We start from the raw sequence: 23,525 nt of genomic DNA on the forward strand, positions 1-23,525 counted from the left end.
CCTCTTGGCAATTTTCTTCAATAATGCTAATAACTCAGTCATCTCTATCTTTCAGAGGTTCTTAAATTGAGATCCACACCCCCCATAAAACTTCATGTAATACTGTAAATTTATACATGTATTTTGGGGAGAGTTTATATGTTCTCTTTAGATTCTTAGTGATTCATGACTCAAAACTACTTAGGAGCCATTGGTCTATTCCATTTTACAAGCCATTTTAGAATTCTTTACCTAAGTGTTCACCTAGACAAACTAAAAAAGATCATTCCTCCATCAACCAGTAATGTTTCAAAATTTCCGTCTTGGGAGATTACTAAGACAACTAGAGGACCACTGCCCCACCCCCAACCTGCCATCACCTCTCCGTGCGTGTACACATCAGTCAAGGCTGGAGGGTAGGCTGGGAAGGGGATTATGAGTGATGGCGAGAGAAAGATGGCCACAGAGGCCTACCTCCCAGCACGCACGTCCCTCCAGACTGTGATTTCAATGCTCTGCCCGTCAAAAGGCGAAGTCTACTTCCCCATTCTTTGAATCTAGGCTTGGCCAGGATTTCTTTGGCCAAGAGGGCATTAGGAGACAATGATTAAAGCAGAGGCTTGAAAAGCGCTTACACATCAAACTTTGCCCTCTCGTGCAAGTAGGAAAAACGAGGCCACCACAGGAAGAAGCAGCTTAGACTAACACCTCTGTAGAACGAGGCTTCGGCTGGCTATGCCAGCTGCCACCCCCGAGATGTGAATGAGGCCATCCTGTACCAGTGTGCCCCAGTCACGCTGACCCAGGCAGAAGACTCACCCAGGAACCCACAGAATTAGGAGAAATAATAAATAACTTTTTAAAAAGTGTTAAGTTCTGGGTGACATGTTATACCATGAAAACTAACAGTGTTAATTAAACAGCAAAAAAGAAAATCCAAGAGCCAACAAGAGCTACAAAGAAGGAGGTTCTGATTCCTGGTATCTCTTGACTCGGCCACCTTTCTCAGTTCCACTGGAAAGTTCCTATGTAAAGATCCCACGACAGAGATCTCAATGTAGGTTAAAAGAGAAGCAAAAAAATCCCTTGGGGCACATGGCTGGTTCAGTCAGTAGAGCCTGCGACTCTAGATCTCAGGGTCATGATTTCAAGCCCTAGTTGGGTGTGGAGGCTACTTAAAAAAAAATTAAAATACAAAAACAAATACTTCACGAAATTCTCTCAAGAATTCGTATCAAGAAAGAGTCTGCCTGAGTTCTCTTTGTCCTCTCTGAAACTTCTCCTTTAATGAATACAACTGAAAAAATTCACTGCATATGAATGCCACTTACCTTAAGTAGCTCATACATATAAAACCGTATATCGAAGTCTGTCAGGATCTGGTAAAGTTGCTGAAACAGATTTCAGAAAAGAGAAAGTTAATTAAGTCTCATCGCATCTTGTCATCCCAAATACTGCTCATCATTCTCTGTAAACTTACTACTTAAGTCACTAAAGAACCCCAGGACTTTTTTCTACTACCTGTCTGTAACAAATGGGGATAAAGGCCAAGGGCAAGGGTGTAATACTTCTGCCTTTGTTGGGGGTGGGAGGAGGAATTCCAAGGGAGAGAAACATTTAATTCAACATGGATCTTTTAAAAAATTTGTTCAATGTTCCATGATTTCAACACCTCAAATTACATTATTGTGGAGATGAAGTCCAAGTTGTCTGACCATCCTCATATTCTTACTACACTTCAAACTAACCCCTGGAGCAGCACAGTGTCCGTTAGAGAACTACGTTCTGAGTGGAGATCAGAACTTCATTGGCCCATGTGGTAAAAAGTGGCAACACAGTGTGTTTGCTCAAAAAGAAACAGGAAGGGATGCCTGGGTGGCTCAATTGTTAAACGTCTGCCTTTGGCTCAAGTAATGATCCCAAGGTCTTGGGATCAAGCCCCACAGTGGGCTCCCTGCTCGGCTGGGAAACCTACTTTTCCCTCCCCCACTCCCCCTGCTTGTGTTCCCTCTCTTGCTGTCTCTGTCAAATAAATAAATAAAATCTTAAAAAAGAAAAGAGAAAAGAGAAAAAGAAACAGGAGGAAAATGACTGCTCTAGCTCTTGGAGATGGTAAGAGACTTAAGAAAGGAGTAGGGGAGAGAGAGAGAGAGAGAAAAAAAAAAAAAGACAGGTACTGAAAATGATTCCAGGCCAAAAGAACAAACAAAGAGTTCTCATACTGGGACAAAAGGCACACCCACTGGGAGTCTGCTCTTTTTTATTTTTTAAATTTCCATTTCTAAGAGGCAGAGTAGCATTAATACATCCAGGTTCATTAAAATCATCACAAACCTTCATCAGAAACTATACCAACACTTTTATTTTAGGTAATAATTCCAAGTAGATCTGTTCCCCATCAGTCACAAGTAGCACTTTCTACAAAATTAGTCAGCACAACTTGATTAAACATATTTTATTTCTTTATTGGAAGACTCCGGCAACAGAGGAGAACTCTCAAAGGGGCACTGACCAGCCTATACGATGTGTCTGTGTGGAGCAAAATTACACATCTCTATTTGTCTGTAGTTACAGGAATGATATAAAGACATAAATAAAACACGGCTTCATATATATGTAAATGTTTCTCTCCCTTGGAATTCCTCCTCCCACCCCCAACGAAGGCAGAAGGACAGCAGGAGCACAGTGAAATAAAGGAGATTTTTCACTGCATACCATTTTATATTTTAGATCCATGTACATACACTACCTGTTCAAAAAGATAAAAATTTGCCAAGAATTAAATTTAGTATCTTCTAAGACCACCAGGATTTAGCTTCTTTCTCAAATTTCCCTTGTTAAATAAAAGTAGTTCTCCCTCTAGCTTAGTAAAAACATATGCCTTCATCAACCTCAGGCAGCAGAGGGCATAAGCCCATACAGACCAGTCCCCTGGCGGTCTCTGGGCTGGGAAGGAGCTACACTCAGGAACAAGGGGACCACATCTCCTGCTCAGGAGGGACTTGGCTGCAGAGCACCCAAGCACTCAAGTGTTCTGCTCTCCTGCAGCTCTGCACTGCATGGAAGACTTCTGAGCCAGCACACCAACAGCCTGGATGCACAGACGCAGGCTGAAGATACTATCTCTTTGGGTGTCAAATCAGCTCCTCCTCTGAGAATTAAGGAGATCGCTCCCAGATACGGTGCCAAGTTGAACCCCAAGTCACTAAGCAGGCCATGAAAGTGAAGTGAGCATTTTCTAACCCGCAGAGGGCTGGACTATTTTCTTTCCGGAGAACAAATATGGGCTGTTTTATCATGTGGACGTTTATCCATGGAAGGCTTTCCTCTCCTGTCGTGCGGCATCTACACCAAGCATCTGTGTAAATGGTGGTAAGGCCTAACAACGTAAGTACTCGGGCTGCCAGCATTTCTAGCTACTCCAACCAGCATCAATTTTATGTAATATAAAACAATAAATGAATAGAGTGGTTAGGTCTAATACATTATGAAGTCCCAAATGACAGGCTGACATTCACTCTCATTTCTCAGGCGCTCTGGGTAGGAGGAGCCCAAACTACACCTGTAACATTTTACCAGCTGGGCCTAAAATTCCGGACTTGCCAGGGTCCACAGTCTGGCTTCTTCCAACTTTTGCAGCTCTGTCTCTATTGCCACCCCGGGGCAGGTGGGGGTCCCCCAACTCCCAACCAAACGAACCTGCTGGCCCCCTCCACTCTTCCTTCTCCAGCGTCCCCACCTCCCCCACAAACCTAGAAGATCCCACCTGGCTCCCTTAGCCTGCAAGTCAAGACAGCTGACAGGTGTCCCTTCCTTCTCTGAACCTTCTGGCTATTTATTGTCCTCTGCAGTGTTCAGAGGACACAGACAGCAGCTGTGTCCCCAAAGTTAATGTTCCCCACTCAGGTACTGGCAGCGACCTGAGGTTCTCAAGATAACCTCACTCAGCTGTGAGCAACAAGAAGCCGCTCCACTCTGCTCTCACCCCAAGTCCCACGCCAGCGCCCCCACATATCAGGACACACATGGTGGGGAAGAAAAGGGTACTGTGGCTGGTGGTTAGTCGCCAACTGGCTGACTCAGGATCTCTGCTTCCCCTCCTCCAAGCATGCAAGGGGCACCGTACAACCTGGTCCATATGCTAAGTGCTCAGATAAGATGACAAAGGAGGAGCATATGTGGTCTATATTCCACCCCATCAATGGTGGTTCTCAGCTTGCATCCAGAAGGCAATTGATAAATATTTGTCTTTGATAACATTCACCAGTCAGTGGAACAAAATTAAAACTATCTTCTAGGAAACATAAGTGTGAAGAGTCCATGATGAGTTATAAAGGGAAATTTCACAAGAACCACACTTTCCCTCCATTCTTCTTGGCCAGCTATGTGGAGAACATTGTTAACCAACCAACTGCAAAGTGTTGGCAGGAAGTTAGCTTTGCTTATATTTTCATGAAATAAATGACTTATCAAAAGCAAAACAAGCCTATGCTTCCCAGAAGATTACAAAGGTGCTGAGGAAGAAACTATTCACCAATCCCAGCTTGGTTCCAAAGCCTCAAACACACTGGCATTTTCTCAGAAATTAGACCTACTCCAGGCTCAAGAGGCCCAAAGTGGAAATATCCTGGGACTTTTTATTAACCTCAGAAAGTCTGAGGAGCAATGGAAAAATGGCAATTTGGTCAACTGCCTCAGACCCTCCTTGGTCTAAAACTGCCACCCAGAATGGAATGGCCCCATGTGGCCTCGCTCTCACTGTATACTTGTTGGTCCTCAGAGACTGTGGGTGTACTTCGGCTGCATCACGATCAACCCGAGGAGGACTATGCAGCTCAAGAAGGTTCCCAGCCACATGTGGGAATCACAGACACAGCAAACTCTCACCCTACACACAGAGCTTGCAGACTCCCTCACACACACAGCTCAGTCTCTGCCCAGAAGTCCCAGTGGTCCCCAAAGAGGGAGAAGAAAATGCAGAGGCAGTGGGATATATAGTGTGAAAGGTGCTTAATGCAGTTGTCACCAGTTCTGGCATTAAAACATAACCCCAAGATCCAGAATAAAATCAAGGTCAATATTTTTAGAAATTTACGGAAGCAGAACAAATCATTCATCAAGCAAATCAAAGTTATTACTAATCACTAGAACATGTCTTACAAAGAAGATCCTTTCCACATCAAACTACTACAAGCATTAACAAGGCCTCAAGACATCAGCTAGTCAAGGCCCACCTCTCTGGGAGTGATTTAGAAATTCTCCACAGAGCAATATTGGTCTACCATCTTCTCAAACGGACCCTATTCAGGATCCCTTACCAATCTTTATAATGTCCAGATGATATACTTTGTATCACTATAATGTTACAAAAATTAAAATGTATATTTTAATTTACATTCTTCCAAAAGCACAAAAAACTGAGAAGCACGTCTCAGTAGAAACTTTTTCTGCCACAACTATACTTCAGCTTCCTTAAGAGTTTTCTGTAACTGTTTATTTCAACCATTAGAGAGACTGGCTTTTCCTACTCCTTTGTTCAGAAGTTTGTCTTTTTTTCTAAATGTCACGATGTACCTTTTATGACCGCTCTGACACACAGGAAACATAACTGATGATTTCAAGGCAAAAACCAACCAAACCAGTACCTCCACCATAAAACAAAGTATCAAGGGGAAAAATGAGGAAGGCCATAGAAGATCCGAATTGAATTAACAAGCTTGATATTAAAAAAAGCCATGCACTGAAGTCACAAAGCCATTGTCAATAAAGTCCAAATAACGAACATTATGCAGGTCATGTTCCTCGGGACACAGCGCAGCCAAATCAGGAATCAACAATGAAAGAATATTTTTGTTGAAAAACCATGTGGCTCCTCTATCACATTATTCACAAACATATGGCTATGAAGGACATTCTTATGACAATAATTACCAGGAAACTCTTGAATATGGACTCTGTACCATGTATCAGATGGCATCATCATAGAAGTATTAAATGCCTTAAGAGGACTAATAGTATTGGCAGGTAGGAAAAGGTCCTATCCAGTTCCAGTGCTAGTATATTTAGGAGTGAAGTATCATGATGCCTACAACTTACTTTGAGAAAAAAAGAGATAAGAGGGGAGGGGAGGGAAGAGAACTAACAGCAAATGTGGTAATTATTAGCAACTGGTAAATCTAGGGGAAAAACACGACGGTATTACCTGTGCTACTCCTTACAATTTTCAATAGGTTTAAAGTATTTTAAAGTACAAAGTCGGGGGAGAAAAACCCAAATCCACGAGTTTGGAATTTGTACCTCTTCTTTTCTAAAATAAAGATTTTATTTATTTATTTGAGAGAGAGGGAGGGGAGAGATGAGCAGACTCCAAGCTGAGCACGGAGCCTGATGCAGGGCTCCATCCCACGACCCTGAGATCATGACCCAAAGTAAAGCTAAGTGTCTAATGCTCAACACACTAAGCGACCCAGGCACCCCTGGAATTTGTACTTCTAACGTGAAAACTACACAAAAATGAGTTCTATAACCATGGAATGTGTAGCTGAGACGGTGCTTGGGGGGGCACAGACTTCAAGCCCACTTACCGTCAATCAAGAAAGAAATACATGAAATGAGCAGACTTCCACTCAAGAAGGTAGGGGTGAAACAATGAAAATTCAAGAAAGAAAATAGTTTAGGAACAAAGAAGGGAGGAAGAAAGAAAATAATTAAGACAGGAACAGAAATGAGGAAATAGAAAAACAGAAGCATTTGAACAATAAAACCAAAAGCCGTTCTTCAAGTATTAATGAGAGATCTCTAGCAATACTGGTAATTTTTAAAAAGAGACAGAAGGCACAAATAATGTTGGAAATGTAAAGGAAAACATAATTACAAACATATTACAGTCTTTAAGCCCTCAGAGAATTCTATTAATAACTTTATGTAAATATGAAAGTGGACAATTTTAGAAATAGATACCATCCAAATAAATTCACGAAGAGACAAGAAACCAGGATAAACCTTTCACTTACATGTACGTACATTCTGAAAAGGAAAGGATAGTCCAAAGTCTCCCTTTCCTCCCAAAAGACCAGTAGATAATCCCTATTTCATATAAACTTTGAGAGAAGAGAAAGGAAAAGCTGCCCAACTTATTTTATGAAGTTAGGATAATCAGGAGTCTACAATAGAATGAAATTATGCATATAAAAAAATGCTGAAAAGAACAGGCTGCAGGTTCTATCACTGCTGACTCATCGGATACTAAACCTGGAACAAACCTCCTCTGAGCGATACCTTAAATCCAGTTACTAATACACCCAACAGTAAAATGAAAAAAAATATAAAGAAGCTTTTGTAAAAAGATAGACACAGGACAAAATAAAAAAAGCCTGAAGGGCATGAGGACATTAAACTAGCTGATTTCTCTATTTGTGGCCTGTCATACTACCTGGAGCAGAAAACGACCATCCTGTCATGATCTGCTTTTCCAAGATACACATCTACTACCTGGATACTTGACAATCTTGTAAGCTGACTAAAATGGCAGGGCCCGACCACTCAAAGGGGCCCCCCAGTGTGACACTGCAGCCCAAACACATCCTACACTCTGCATCTTCCTGAAGTTCCTCTCCAGGAACAGTGAAAGGAGTGAGGCTTGGGGGATTCATTCACAGTAACTAAGAGAATGGAAGAGATGACAACACTTTGAAGCAAGACAAAAATGTCCACTGACAAAGCTGAAAATTCTGTCAAGAGCAGAGGGGGTCCAGAAGCAGACAACCTCACATGGAAGAGCTACAGAAAGGCTCACAGTGACCCCAGGTATCAGTGAAAGAGAGTCAATAGATTTCAGCTGAAAACAGGAAAACAAGTTTAAAACACCACACTGAGGGGCACCTGGGTGGCTCAGTGAGTTAAAGCCTCTGCCTTTGGCTCAGGTCATGATCCCAGAGTCCTGGGATCGAGCCCCGCATCGGGCTCTCTGCTCAGCAGGGAGCCTGCTTCCTCCTCTCTCTCTCTGCCTGTCTCTCTGCCTATTTGTGATCTCTGTCAAATAAATAAATAAACTCTTTAAAAAAATAAAACACCACACTGAAAATGGGGAGTTACATGAAAGCGCACCTAACATTGCCCCCGGGGCTCCTCCGCTGGAGGCCGAGAGGCCCGCACAGCCAGGCTTGCATCCTCCAGACAGGGGCTGACAAGCAGTCATCAGTCATTTCATGACTCTAAAGAGTAGACAGTCAAAAACCATGAGATTTCAGACAATTGTAACACAGACCAAAAACAACACACACAAAAAAGCATTTGAAAGAAAAACCGAGAAAAGAACATGAAGAAGAAAACATCGCAGGGTGGGGGGGATCCACACATTCTCTGTGAGAAAATAGAAAATATTACATAAAAGAACAGGATACTACTTTTAAAACTTCTGAGAACTGAACAGAGCTAAGAGATGAAGTCTAACATTTGAATGAGCTCTAGAAAGTGAGAACAAAGAAGGGAAGAAAATCAAAGAATGTTAAAAATATTGTTCTAAAACGGAAGGACATGAGTTTCTAGATGGAAAAAGCCCAGCAAGTGTCCAGAACAAAAGATAAAAGTGACCCATTCGAAGGAACATCATTGTGAAATTTCATAGACTGCGACTCAAGAGAAAATCCTAAAAGCTTTCCAAAGAAAAAACCAAAACCCAAACCAGATCATGTAAGGTAAAACCAGAACGGCTTCAGTGGTAATACTGGAAAAAGCTCTTCAAAATTCTGAGAAAATTATTAGTTACAACCCAGAATTCTAGGCCACGGCTAGTACGTTAATTGGAAAGATAAAATAAAAACGTTTTCAGATATGCAAGCCTCAAAAACCATGAATTTTCCATGACCTCTTTCAAGGAAGCTCCTGGAGAACATGTGCCATTAAAACATCCCTTTGAGAGTTAAGATGCAAGAGAAGTTAAGATTTCTCCAGGGAGTTAAAAATTCCTGCAAACCGATCTTCTGGGTGCTGTTAAATTCGCAGGGCAGTTGTCAATTTAAGAAACACAAAATGCTGACAAACCATAAGTGACTCTCAATCTCACAAAACAAACTGAGGGTTGATGGGGGGAGGGGAAAAAAAAAAAAAACCTGATCGGTGAGGAGTGTGCTTCTTCCACTCTCTCTTTCTGCCCCTCCCCACCACTTATCCATGCACTCTCTCTTTCTCAAATGAGTAAATAAACTCTTTTAAAAAATAAAAAAATAAAATAAAATAAAAAAAAGAAACACAAAATGCTGACGTGAAAATTTTACATGCGTGGCCAGACAACTGATAAAAACTCATTAAGGGAGCAGAAGCATTTAAAACTTAGGTATTTCACTATGAAGTTTCATTTAGACCAGCTTTTAAACTTCTGGTATTTAGGAAAATGCTTGGTTTCATTAAGAAATGCATACACATTCCCACTCACGTACTTACACCTTGATAAACCTGGGTCACTCGTGGCGAAAGTGTGACTGGCCACAAGTATCAGCAGAGAACTCTACTAGCTAAACACTGGCAGGCTGGCGAAGACACTGACATCTACCGCCAAGAGCTCACTGCTGACTTCACCTTTAAGGAGTCCTGCTAACAAGGAAACTTGTTACACATGGGAAAGCTACACTGTATATAAAACTTGCTTATTGTTTCCCAAATTATAATATCCATGTTTACTTATTTTCCACTAGTTAACCTAATTCAGAGTTGTTTTAGAGTGACTACCTAAGACAAATTAAATGTGAGATAAAGCTTTTATTTTCACCCAAAAGCCTCACTCCTGATACCAGCTTTCAACTGCTACTATGGTTTTGGCCCTAACTTCCATCACAAAAAAATCACAAGCTTATGATTCACTGACTGAGTGATTATAATCACCCAAAAGTTCTCCAAAGACCCCTCAAAATCAACACCACTATTTTGTTTTTATACATGGATTCACATTATGTTCTACCATGTCTAGAATAACTAGCCCCCAAAACTTTACCAGAAGCTAAGGTTGTAGTGTCTGAACAATAATAAAAACAAACTCATGAAAAACCAGCTTAAACCCGTGCTTTTAGAAGAACACTTCAAGTCTATATTAATATGCATTATAAATATAAGAAATGTAAATAATCCTGGATAAGGCTTTTCTAAAGCACAGGGACACTTAACTAGCTTTTCTGGGTCATTTGCTTTGTATAGTCTTGGTGAACACACAATATTCTGACAGCTTGAGTCCTACAGACGGCTTCTTTTCACATGAGCCCTGTAACCATTTACCACTTCCTATCAGCAAGGGTAGATTCCTATGCAAATCAAGTATCTCCCTAAAACCATGCTGTCTAAAACAGGAGTGTTACAGATGAGGTATTAACTTAGACCCAGCCCAGCAGCTATTCCCAGAGTAAGCAAAGCAAAGGGTGATGAGTAATTTCACCAAATGCAAAAACCCTACCCACTTTCTGCATCCTATACTCAGGCGGTAAGGAATCCGGATTTATTACTTCCCACTCTCACCAATGATTTCCTGGTCCCCTCCTGTTCTGGGGTATCAACAGTACTTATCGCCAACTGCCCATCCCCCGTTAACCCCATGCCAGAAAGAAAAAGCATATACGCACCTTAAAATCTGTATTATTGATATATTCAAATACCAAAGCTGGGGTCTTTGACTGCAAGAGAGAATAGTAATGCCTTATAAGTATTCAAACAGTAAACGTGCTCTGCTTCTGTCGTACCGATCTATCCCCAAATCCCACTTAAATGAAAAGGGGATTCACTCATCAGGGAGAGCCTATTAAGAAAGTGTCCTCTTGAGACTATGTGTCTGGAATTTGCTTCAAAATAAGTGCGGATAGTGGGTGGTGGGAAAGTGGGCGGCAGGGAGATGAAAAACAAAGTTGGCCACGAGTTGCGGCACTGCTCAAGCTGACTGATGTGTGCAGGGAGGTTCACTATCTTACGCATTTTACTTTTGTAAATGGCTGACATTTTTCTTAAGTTGTTTTTTTTGTTTTGTTTTGTTTTAAAGGAGATGTATTCTCTGACCAACCTGTCAGTGGGCCTGGCACATTATTTGAAGAATTACACTCTGCAGTATTCCAGTCTGCCAGCCACAAAAGGAGTGACATGTTTTCATCTTGGTTTGGCAAGCCAGATGCATTTTACAGAATTATCCTATGTCTTGGGAATCTATCATAGGCCTTTTCAGGATCCAAAAGGAAAGTATCTATGATTATCAATCAGCAGGCTATAATGTGAAATTACTGCCTCGGCTACATACCACTAGAGAATGTCTCAATTTACAAAGTAGATGTGATCCCCCTCACCCCCAAATTATACATAACCAAGTATTTCTAAAGTGCTATAATCTTTAATGCAGTGAGTACAAAATGTCTAATATTTCCTTGTATAAATTTTTCGAATGCCAGATTTACTTAAGTAAGGTAAAATAATGCTCATTAACAGTAATAGGCTTTCAAAATTAGGAGAAAAGCAGGGCCTTAAAGGGTTACAGAAAATCACCTTAGAAATCTTTATGGCTAGAAAGTTTTGCTCAAGGAAGCAGGTAAAAGTTCCCTAGAAACAGGGCACAGTATGTGCACATGGGGCTTTGTCAGAAAGAGCAGCAGTCCCAGCAGCACTGGTCAGAGGGTTCCTCACTAGCCTGAAGGGGACAGGGCTTCATCAAGACCACCAGATCTCTCTACTGCCTGGGAGTGAGGCCATCTCCCTAAAACTTAGGGGAGAAGGAGGGCTCCCTCCATGGTTTTAATCCAATTTTAATTCACTCGTGTTCCATATTATATAAAACACACACATGCCTTAAGCAACACATTACAATATCAGTAAGACAAGTTTCACTAAGTTCTAGTAACTTAAAGGCAAAGTGCAGAGGTCGCTGGTACAACAGTAATATGTACTGGGTCACGCTGCAGGCTGTTTTCAGTGATGATGGAGTCCAGAGTTAGTCATTCTAAAATGAATCCAAGCTCCTCAGGCTGGGATATATTTTTAATGGCAATAAGCTAGAATCTAGCATACAAGCACTCTTCTCAGTCTTCTTAGGGTCCCGAAGGCAAAATTTTCCTGATTCTTCGGTTTAACGATACTGTGTGATCTTGAGCAAATCACCAAACCTCAGAGCCTTCAGCTGTCCTATCTGCACAGTGTAACAATGTGGCCAATCACAGCACCGACTCCAGTGGACTGCTGAGGACGGTCCTGAGGTCCAGAACAGTGCCCAAACACAGTAAGCGGTCAGCGCATGTTCACTAGCGCATCGTTTCTTTATGATGTCTTCAGCAGACAGAAGCAAAGACCTACTTCTTCAACGAACAGCCAGCATGGGAGGATAGGAAAACAGGTGAAGTAGAAGAGATGAAGAACAGAAATGGGATGGGAGGTGGTACATAAACACTCTGGCTAATCACCTCCCAAAAAAACAAAATTAAATAGCACATCTAAGAGGGCTACAAAGTAAGCATTTTTAACAAAAATATTTAGTTGTATCAGAATATACAACATGAGCCCCAGGGGTAGACCCTGAATTAAATTCTAGTAGGAGAAACAGCAAGATGCCTTCCTCAAAGGGTCTGTGGGGTTGTGATCTCTATGCCAGGTGTCCACGTGGAGATATTCGGTATTTCCCTCCGTAAGCCCAGACTTTCAGATGTCAGGCTTAATGAAGTGAAGCAAAATAAGGCCAACTAGAGGCAATAAGCTTTCAAAATTGGGAGAAAACTAGGGGCTTAAAGAAGACATTTAGCAAACATTTGTGGGCTGAACCGGAACAAGGTAATAAACTGGGATAGGGATTTTTCTATACATACACTTTTAGGTTTCATAAAAGTGGTGGTGGCTACTTCATCTTTGGGCCACCACGGTTTTTTCTGGCTTTCAAAACTATTCAGGAGTAGAAGATGAACACAGTCATTCCCAATACGTAATGGTGTTTCTCATTATTCTGACATTCTGTGTCACACCACGCACACATTCACGCACTCACTTGCTCCTTCTCCCCCAACCGTCAGGCACCTACCACGGGGTCCTTCACAGTGTCAATCAGCTTAATGATATTTGTTCCACCACGAAGGTTCTCCAGAATCTTAACCTCTCGTTTTATCTTCTTTTTCTTCACTGGCTTAAATACACAAGAGTAATCGGAAGTGAGATTCCTTTTGAAGTTAATAAATAAAACCTTAAAACAATGTCAGCTAATCAAGTGGCTACCGGGCTATCTTGCACACCATGTCACGTTAGAGCGTGTCTAAATTAGAAAAGAGAAATCAAGATAAAAATGGGGACTGCCCTTGAGAATGTTTGAGATTAAGTTGAATACAGACTCATACAGCATATGTGTCAGATCTTTAGGTAGTTACATTCAGGTCACTCACAAATTTTGAACACCCATGTCATACTTTAAAAATAAAATGCCTAGATAACTGCCAAATGGAAGGCATGCATTATAGCTCTGAACAGCTGTATATCATGCACTTGCAAATGGAAAAACTGAAACAAAATGGTGAGACACCTGCTCTTCCAATGAGTTACATGTAATTTTGTCTTCCAGGAGCGAAGACCAGTTCACTGACATCAAGTTACAAACTTGTTTCCCAGCTGCTGGCTCCCATTTCCTGTTGCCACTCCCATTTCCTCAACATCTAGAATCTGAAATCAGCACAGACCTACTAAAACTCCCCAACACATCCCACTCCTAAAGAAAGAGATGACGGAGCAGCAGAGGAGAAAACGGGTATCTGATCCAGTACCGACTGGAAACCTCTGCTACTCGCTAACCTTTCCATCTGCTGGGTAGCAAAATTAAAAATCGCAATCAGAAATACTAGCATTACATGTGCTATTTCTTGTCTTGAAGAATTTGAAGAATGTAAACAGTTCTGGAACAATAGTCACATCACAATTACATTTTACAAAGTACTCAGAACACTTAACTGGCATGTAGTAAGCACTCAATAAATGGAAGCTTGATTATTTTCATGTATTTAGTTAGTAACAAACCACAAAATTCCTATGTAGTGGACTCAGCCTAGCTGAACCATTTGCCCAAGGTCCCACAGCTGATGGTGAAGGGTGGGGGCAGGATTCAGATCTAGACAGTGCCTCTGTAGGCCTCCCTCTTGGCCACGCTGCTCTCATTTCCCAAGTGTGGCTAGGAGACAAAGGGAACTGGGGAAAAGGAGTATTCAATCACCGAGACACTAGACACTGTTCTGGTAGCACGGGTAAAGAGAATCCAATGGGTCTTCAATGAAGTAAGATTTTAAAAGCCTGCATGTGTGTGCTGGTGGTGGGAGGGGAGAGATATATACATATGCCAGAGACATCGTCATCTTTTGTTGGTCACTAAGCTACAGCTCTGCACACATAACAAAACAGAGGGAGATTATGAAACACAGAGCACCTGCATCACCTCTAACGGGGTGTTTGACTGACAGGCTGAAATCTGGCTGCATTCTTCCAAGCCAGCTGCCACACTCACGTCCACTGTGCTTTGTCAGGGTTTGCGGGAGAGTAGATCTAGCTACTGTGTCTCTCACCCACTTCCACTTAGGAATCGTACTCATTCCCTTTTTCATAATTAGGGAGCTCAATACTTTGGGGGAAAGCACTTGAACATGAAGTACAACTTGATAAAAACAAAAACAAAAACAAAACAAAAAACAGCCAGAAAAGGACATACTACAAAATAAGTAAGCTTCAAAAATGTCAACGTCAGGAAACAGACTGAACAACTGTTCCAGATTAAAGAGACACGACAACTGAAAGTAACACATGACCTGGGATTTTCTTTTGCTATAAAAACATTATATGGACAATTGGCAAATGAGAACAGGGGCTGCAGATTAGCTAACAGCACTGTATCAATGTTAGTTTCTGATTTTTGATCATGGCACTGTGGGGTTACATAAGAATTGTCCTTGGTTTTAGGAAACGCATACTACAGTAGGGATCACTGCAATTTACTCTCAAGCACATAACTACATGCGTTTATACACACACATATGTGTGTTTATATATAAGAGAGAGAAAAGCATAAAGCAAATGTTAACATTTGAGAAATCTGGGTGAAAGACATATGGGATTTCTTCTTTTCTTTAAACTTTTCTTTAAAGCTGAAGTTATATCAAAAAGTTAAAAGAAAAATAAAAGCTGGCTACTGTATCTATAAATTCAGCCAATGCTACCAGCATATTCAATGTAAGAAAATTCTAGAGTTGGAAAGCAGTTACAGATCTATGAGAGTGGTCGCAGAGGAAAAAACACCCCACAGCCAGAGAACTGTGTACACCAAAAACCTTCCTCTCCCCCTAACAGTGAATTAGTACAGGGGTAACCCACTAAGTTGCCTTTATGACAATGCCCCATATAAAGCCTTGCTTTGCCTTCCTGTTAGTCAGCAACAGGTCAGGCAGGGACATGGTTCCTGGACAATGCCACTAAGATTTAGATATCTCTCATGATGTCCTAAGGTAACTTATGGAGCAAGAGAACGTATTTTGCTACTCAACTGTCACCTGTCCAACAACTTCCTCACCTAGAAGACTGGGGACAGCAGGGCAATTCTGAGGTGGCACAAGAGACTCTCACAGCACCTGGAATCCTCACATCCTGACAAATGACCAAGAGATCATTAAAAAGGAAAAGGGACCTACAACCCAGGACATTGCTCCAAAGCATGGACATCCATTCTCTACAGGAACCAGGCCACAGGGAACTTCTTTTTGCTGCAAGCTTATTCCTCTGAACCTGGGACATGCTTTAGAAGCTAAAAAAACCAATGAGCTCCCCGGGAATGAAAGTGATCATTTTAAAGCTGTAAACAGAATGAGAGAGAAAAGGTTAGACTTTATAAAGGAAGACCCTTCACATCTTGTGGAAAACAGATCATGGATTTTATAGAAAAAAAAAAAAATGCTTCGAGACTGTAGCCCAGTGTTTGCATTCATCCACCTGCAGCTACACAGAGAAAATACGCACTTCCCTCACAGTCTCATCATTTCATCCTGCTAGACAAAGTCTCTTCCAGTTATGGTTTATTTATTCCAATTCAGAGAATATGTTTAAAAAGATTCAAAATGAATCAGTTTAGAAATGAATCAGTTTAGTTGTTTCCCAATATTCTTTTTAACTCAAAGTCTAGAAGAGAAAAATGGCAAAAAGCTAAAAAAAAAAAAATAAAAGAAATTAAAGTATTAAATCAAGTTTCAATAATAAATGAATTATGGTGCACACCTAGAGAGAACGTTTAAAAGGGAAAAAACTCAATTTGAAATTTTCTGTGCATGAGCTCAGAAAAGGAAGGAAAAGGGAGAGAGGGAAGGAAAAAACAAGAAAGAGAGAAAGGAAGAGAAAAAGAGGGGGTGAAAGGAAGGAACTTTCCCAACCGTTTCTGCCCACATGGTAGAGAGTCCCAGTGATTCAGGACAACCTTGTTCAACATAATCCAAAAATTAAGACTACTTCTTTCTCCCTATTGACCAACACTGAAAAACTTAGAAGACAAATTTAGTGATAGGTTGCTTAATTAATGAAGTCAATGATCTGTCCTATTTACTTAGGGCTGATTTTTAAAAAGCCAGATCTGAGAATGATTTCAACTACTAGCATTTGATTGTGATTGAATTTCTGAACTAACGTATACACAAGGCTTAAGAATTAGGACCTCAATAAATCCCAGCAAATGTTAAGAGGCAAAGTCCCATTTTCATTTCTTTCTAAGCACAACTGAATTAATAAATTCAAGACAGGCGGAAGGTGGTTCAGAACTTGCAAATCTGGAACTACTCTGATTCCAATGCCACAGTGACAACTGAGAGACTAGTTTCATCGCCTACAGTAAACAATCACAATGAACACCGGTTGCCAGGGATGTGGGACAGAGTAAGAAAGGAAAGTTCAGCCTGGATGATAGCATTTATTTTATCACCTTGAGGCATCCCTCAAATCCACTGCAACTGACCCAAATATAAACATTATCTGAGCGGTGTCATTTCTTCACAGCAACTTTTCTCTTAGTCTTTCAAGTCCCTTTCCAATTACGTTATCGACTCCTTGAGACTGTTTTTCTCGGGGGGGGGGGGGGGGGGGGGGGGGGGGGGGGGGGGGGGGGGGGGGGGTGTGTGTGTGTGTGTGTGTGTGTGTGTGTGTGTGTGTGTGTGTGTGTGTGTGTGTGTTTTAATTTAAAAAAGCAAGGCATACAGCAGGCCTTTTGAATTTCATCGAGAGAATGGTATCGTCTTTTCTACTCCTGGTTTTGCCCTCTGAAATCATTCATGTAGCCCAGCTGAAATACTGTTATTAGAACCATATTTTATTGCTTTCTAAGTGCAGGCACTGTTTTAAGTACATTTAATCCACCTCTAACAATATTCTGAGAGGAGTTCCTATTGGCGCAATTTTACATGAGGACGCTGAGGCAGAGTTTAAATACCTGCTCAAGGTCACAGAGTTGCCCAGTGTTGGGAAAGCCCATATGAATGCAGGCAGTCTCCTTCCAGGGCCACTTTTGGGAAAGGAACACTGTGTAGATGACTAAAACACTGTCATGTACCTACCCATATCTCCTGAACTAATCATTTAATTCTACCAACAACCCTGTGAGTTCCACAGGAAATATATCCATTTTATAGATAGGAAAACAGTCAAGCGGGTATAAATGAGGAAGCTGGTCTAGAACCCAAGTCTCCTGCCCTCCATTTATAGCAATTCTTAACACTATACTGCCCTCGTGATGAGGTGGCAGATCCTAAAATCAGGCTCTAGAAACTATCCACAGCCATGCTATACACATAAAAATGGGTCCTCTATGCCAAGATCCTTTTTTTACACATGGCTCACTCTCCAACAAACTCTAATATATTAGAGGGATAAAGCTGTTAGCCCCGAAATCTGGCAAGTTATCACGATGAGGGAACTGTATGGGTTAATAAAAGTGTAAAAGCACTGGTTATTGTGGCTTCAAACCAACAAAGTAACATTTCACAATGCATTCACCAAGCTGCTGCAGACTCAAACCAGAGAGCCCCTGGCTGGGTCCCTGTAGCTCTCTGGGTATTCATCTATTCCGTACTCCATCTAGTACCCATCCAGGTCAAGCATTTCCTAGAAGAATAAGTCCCCAAAACCATTAGAAACAAATTCACTTGACTTCTAGTGAATGTTTATCCACCTTTCCAGCATAGTTCAATACCTCAAAAAGTCAAATATCCAGCAAATGTCATTAACTGCTCCTCACAGCTACAAGATTCCATGAGAAGGACAGAGGACCCTAGTGCTTTCACCCCCTAACCATGTGACCCTGAGCAAACTGCGTGCTCTGGGTCTCAGTTTAATCTGTAAAAAGGGTTTGGGTTCTAAGGTTTCTCTGCTCCCTTATTTCGTGATTCTGTTTCACCACACTCTCAAGCTCAGACCTTACAATCACAATATTGGAAACAGCACTAGGGGCCCCTGGGTGGCTCAGTCGGTTGGGCATCCGACTCTTGGTTTCAGCTCAGGTCATGATCCTGGGGTTGTAAGATGGAGCTCCACATTGGGTTCTGCACTCCATGGGGAGTCTGCTAGAGATTCTCTCCCTCTGCCCCTCCCCAACCCTACTCCCGCTTGCACACATGCGTGCTCTCTCAAATAAAATAGAATCTTAAAAGAAACAGCACTGACTAGTTCACACAATTTTTAAAATTTGTATTATTTGATGTTAGTAACACTTTAATAATACAATTTTAACTACTTTTATACCATAAAACATTTGTAGGAATGAAAAAGAATCACAAAAATTTTAGAAAAATCAATACTAATGTTTTGCTTCAGGAAAATGACATCTTGGCGTACTTGTCTAACAAAGTACCTTGAGGGAAAACACCTACCACCGGAGAAAGCAGAAATACAAGAGAAAGCCCAGCACCACCATGCGTGAACATCACTCTGATATGACCTAGACAGTCGCCTGCTTGCTCTGAAGTAACCCCACAAGACAGGTCACTGGCAGGCCTCCCATCCTTCTTTTCCCACCACTTCCTCACCGCACAACATTTAAGAAACAGCTACAAATATGCTAAGCACACTTAAAGAGTAAACTTATATTACCACCATTCTTTGTTTTAATTTGTGGATTAACCGCTGGGGGGCAAAATGGACTTATCCAACTCTTCATAAGACTACCTTATACTGTCTTGCATGAGAATTTCCAAATCAGGGCAGCATGGGTTCAAAACACTGTACACGTTTATTTAAAAATGGTATTGCTCTTAACTTCTACTTAGGAAATAGGAGTTTTCACTTGAAGGAACACAAGAACAGCTGAAATCCATACATAGGTGGTGTCCACAAAATGCTACAAGTTGTCCAAAATGGCCAAATGCTTTTATTTCTGTGTATACCCTCCTGAGTGGTACTACAAAGGAACTGAGCAATGGACTTTTCAAAATCAAAAGATGAAATTTTCAGCACCGAAGTAACTCTCTCCCCTCCTATGTTAATCCTTCCCACCCCCTCCCCCTTTTTTTTTCTCCTTAAAACAATTTTGGCCAAAAAAGATATAACCTTCCTATTGATTGGAACATTTTAAGATTTCAACCTCACAATTTCACTTCAAAATAGAGAGTAAAATTTTGCTCACCGACTTCTAAATTGCTAAAACCTTTAAAGAGTTCCAATGTGTTTTGACCAAAAAAATCTACAGCTGCAAATTAAATGAGAGAATTCTGTGGTCATTAATTCATGTGACCATTCTCTTTTACAGGAAAGAACTGAAGGAAAATGTTATTGACCAAAAAGGAAGACAGCCCTGTCTTTAAGGAATATACCTTCTCTCTCAGCCACCGTGTGTATGTGAGTACCCTTCCTGCAGTTAAAGTACAGTAGTAGGCCTTTTATGAAGAGAGCTTTTTTCTAAATTCCTCTGAATTATAAGCAGCTGGAACTCTGTTAAGGGCCTAATTTCCTATGACCAAACACTGTAACAAAAGATATTAGTCATAACTTATCTGAACAGGGGCAACAACTTGGGATCAAGACACTGTCCTCTAAAAAAAAAAAAACAAACAACCAAAAAAACCCCAATACTTTTAATCCACTTTAATTCAGCCTGTGAAAGCGAGAAAACCACAATATCATTAGTAGTTTCTTACCTATCCTTCAGCTAAAACAAAATCTAGACAAAAATGCCACAGGGCTTAAAAAAAAAAAAAAAAGAAGTGAGGGTGGTTTTCACCAGTGGTAATGAAGTTGGTTCAGGCTGTACCCTGAAAAGAACTTGTATGGAAAAGATACAAGAATACTTCATTAACTAGAGCATCAAAGGAGCCTTCCAAATCTTATTCCAGAACACAGGACCTTATTCTGAGGATCTTACAAACCCACATTAAAATGAGGGGAGAGAGAGAGAGAGAGAGGAAGAAATAGGAAACAGGAGTTCTGGCTAAGGGTCATTTTAACATAGTGGTATCAGGTAAGTAAGTTTTCCTGTCCTTAGGTTTCTTGCCTGTAAAAGCAGGCTTCCATTTTGGGTTCCCTAAACATATCCTGTGAATCTCCAGGGGGAAAACTATCCAGGAACGGATGCTATGAAGATCTCTAGAAGGAAGACTAAAGAGCAATGCGATGTTCTCTTGAATAAACGTACTTTCACTTACATATATACCTAAAGCCATTCCTCCAATGGACAGGAAGTTACACACTTATTCTAAAAATGCTGCTACTGCATAAAAGTTTAGTATTTTTCTGAAATTGTTCTGGAGTCAGCACTTCATTCTTTCAAATGCACAGCAGTGGAATACGGATATTCCTAAGTTCAATTTATGCCTTGCTCACTCCTAGAAAGATTTAAGCAGCTTATATTAAAAACATTTATGCTTATGTATAAAGGAAAAAAATCATATGGTGACTTCCCTGAAGGGAACATTTCTTTAAATATTTATACTTGTAAAGAAAAAAAAAAAAGACCATGTGACTTTTTAAGTCCAATTCACATCTGGGGAAGAGGGGAGTCAAACTCCCCATCTTCAGTATCAATTCCTCACTTCTCACTCCAGTGCCTCTGACGGCACAGATAACTTTGCCTACTTCTCTCTACTTCAACTCTGCTTCTTCAACACTGGGCTCAAATGGCACTGAGTAACAAAGCTGATCACTTTTCTGAAAACTGATTTTCAGACAGCGTAAGCCTGACCCCTCATACTAAACAGGGACACAGCTACCCTAACTCTGTCCTTAACACACAAAAACAGCTCTCCAATCCCACATCCTTATTCACTGAGCCTCTGCAAAATGGCCACATTGGATATCTTGTATATGCAAAAGTGTTTATATTAATCACTCTTTAGTCTTTTCGATATTTCACTAAATGACATGTGCACACATTAAGTGATCTGGCAACGATGAAGACCCTTCACAGATTCTAAGAATTACCTTTTTTTTTTTTGTACACCCTATAAAACATTATTAAAGTTATCCAACCAGTTACCTAAAGGAGAATTTAGCCAACTCTTCATGCTCATTAAGATCATGTCTTCATGGGGCACCTGGGTGGCTCAGTGGGTTAAGCCACTGCCTTCGGCTCGGGTCATGATCTCAGGATCCTGGGATCGAGCCCCATATCGGGCTCTCTGCTCAGCGGGGAGCCTGCATCCCCCTCTCTCTGCCTGCCTCTCTGCCTACTTGTGATCTCTCTCTCTCTCTCTCTCTGTCAAATAAATAAATAAATCTTAAAAAAAAAAAAAAAAAGATCATGTCTTCACCAAAAAGACCATAAAAGACGTATCTTTATTAAACTCAAGCAGACTACACCAGACACTAAGACTGTTTGTTCCAAGTATTAATTTTAGTGATTGTAAGTGTACTCCTTACTGCTCCCAATTTCACTTTAACTACTTGATAAGCAACAATGAACCTTCTGCACACTACTGGATCGCCGTATCCAACCCCACCTGACACACTCTTACTGCCAAAGAGAAGAAACAACTGATCAGCCACTGAGGGGTTTCCACCCAAGCTTCAAACTCATCTCTGGAGCTCCTCTCATTTCTTCCAGCTTTCTTTCCGGAATAATTTCTAGCACCAAGGGTAACAAATCCCACGCTCAAGGAGCCCCTCAATTGATAGGATCTTCACTGGAAAAGGTTTTCTTTCATCTGAATCCCTATCTCCTGTTTTAACAAATGGACCCTTTGGAATTTTCACTTTGGGAGCCACAATGACATTTCAGAACAAGTATGTTCCCGAACGACCGTGCTTAGATTTGAAACAGGTCTACGGATGTACTTCAAAGTTCACAGGAAAACGGGTGGGAAGAGTAGTTAGTGAAGGGACATCAGACAGAATCATATGTGAAATGAGACCTTGCACTGCTCGTTCTACAATGCGGCTGAAGTTTACGTCCGGACCAGTGAACCACATTTTTAATGCCACTCATAAGACACTCACCTTGAGAATTTTTACAACCACTCTCTCATTGTTGGTGATGTTAATGGCCTCAAATACTTCACTATACTTTCCCCGACCAAGTTTTCGAACCAGTTGGTAATCATCTTGATTACTGTGAAAGGCAAGAGTGACACATAAATGCCAGGACTTGGGATTAACCAAGCCTATGCCCACTATACACCCCCATCCAGCCACTTCCATTAATCAACTGTTGGAAGCGTCTATACATCAGGACACGACTCATTCCCTAAATGAAAGTCACAACATAAAGTTGGCTCCTTTCACTCCGCGCACAGCTCCTAACCTAATTGGTCCACCACAACTTGGGGAGCAGAGGTAGGAAGGCACGGCTCTGAGCCAATCTAGAAGGGTGAGCAAAGCATTCATCGTGGAGGCTCAGAGGGTGCCCCGCTGCCTGGGGCTCCACAGCAACCGCCTTGTATTTCACACCCCAAAGGTACCAGCGCCTGCTTTGGAAATGTGGATGTCTTTAAAAGATTTCCTCCCACCCAGCCTCATTTCAAAAAACTAAAAAGGCAAGAGAATTTTAATAGCTCCAGAGGACAGCTGCTGACTGCCCACCCCAAACAGAAACCCAGAAGTGTAAGGAGGAAGGGCTGCTCCCTCATTTCCAGCAGGCTTCAGTCCCTGGACCTTACACTTCTCAGTAAGAAAGCATTCCTTGGGTAAGGGGGAGAGAGGGGTGCGCAAGGCGGGGAGAAGGGGAGACAGAGAGAAGAGGACATGTGCGGCGGGCGGCGGGGGAGGGGGCTCTGCTTCCTACCCCAGACCCGAGAAAGCGCCGGCCAGCGGCGGGGCGGAGGGGAAGGCAGACCGCGGGGGGGGGGGCCAGTGCGGTTGGCGCGGGGGGGCGGGGGGGGGGGGGGGGGGGGAGGCGGCGGCGGCTTTACCCCCAGCTCGGGACGTGAGCCTCATAGTCCCAGTACTCGCGGCTCCTCAGGCTGTTCACCTCGGCGTAGACCCGGGCCCTGCTGCCCGCGGCCGGGCCGGGCATGGCGGGCGGGACCGGGGGGCGCCGCGGGGCGCAGAGGGCGGCGGCGCGGCGGGGGGCGCGGGGTGGCGGGCAGAGGAGGCGGCGGGCCGCGGGGCGCCGG

General features: G+C 42.0%; 1 protein-coding gene across 4 annotated transcripts in view; it reads right to left on the reverse strand.

Moving 5' to 3' along the window:
* The window catches only part of LOC111157353 (casein kinase 2 alpha 2), a 38,308-nt gene extending 14,870 nt beyond the window's left edge, over positions 1-23,438 (reverse strand). For 2 of the 4 annotated variants that reach the window (XM_022518690.1, XM_022518692.1), the window contains exons 1-5: positions 23,322-23,438; positions 22,411-22,522; positions 13,007-13,108; positions 10,587-10,637; positions 1,311-1,370 (exon numbers count right to left, since the gene is read on the reverse strand). In XM_022518690.1, the coding sequence (XP_022374398.1) occupies positions 1,311-1,370; positions 10,587-10,637; positions 13,007-13,108; positions 22,411-22,522; positions 23,322-23,425 (429 nt within the window). In that variant the 5' untranslated portion in view covers positions 23,426-23,438. The remainder of the gene's footprint in view (positions 1-1,310; positions 1,371-10,586; positions 10,638-13,006; positions 13,109-22,410; positions 22,523-23,321) is intronic. The other 2 variants (XM_022518689.1, XM_022518693.1) reach the window with 2 other exon arrangements.
* Positions 23,439-23,525: the final 87 nt, after the last annotated feature.

Source organism: Enhydra lutris, unplaced genomic scaffold (assembly GCF_002288905.1).
Source record: "Enhydra lutris kenyoni isolate GAN:26980312 unplaced genomic scaffold, ASM228890v2 scaffoldscaffold54, whole genome shotgun sequence".
Lineage (NCBI taxonomy): Eukaryota > Metazoa > Chordata > Mammalia > Carnivora > Mustelidae > Enhydra > Enhydra lutris.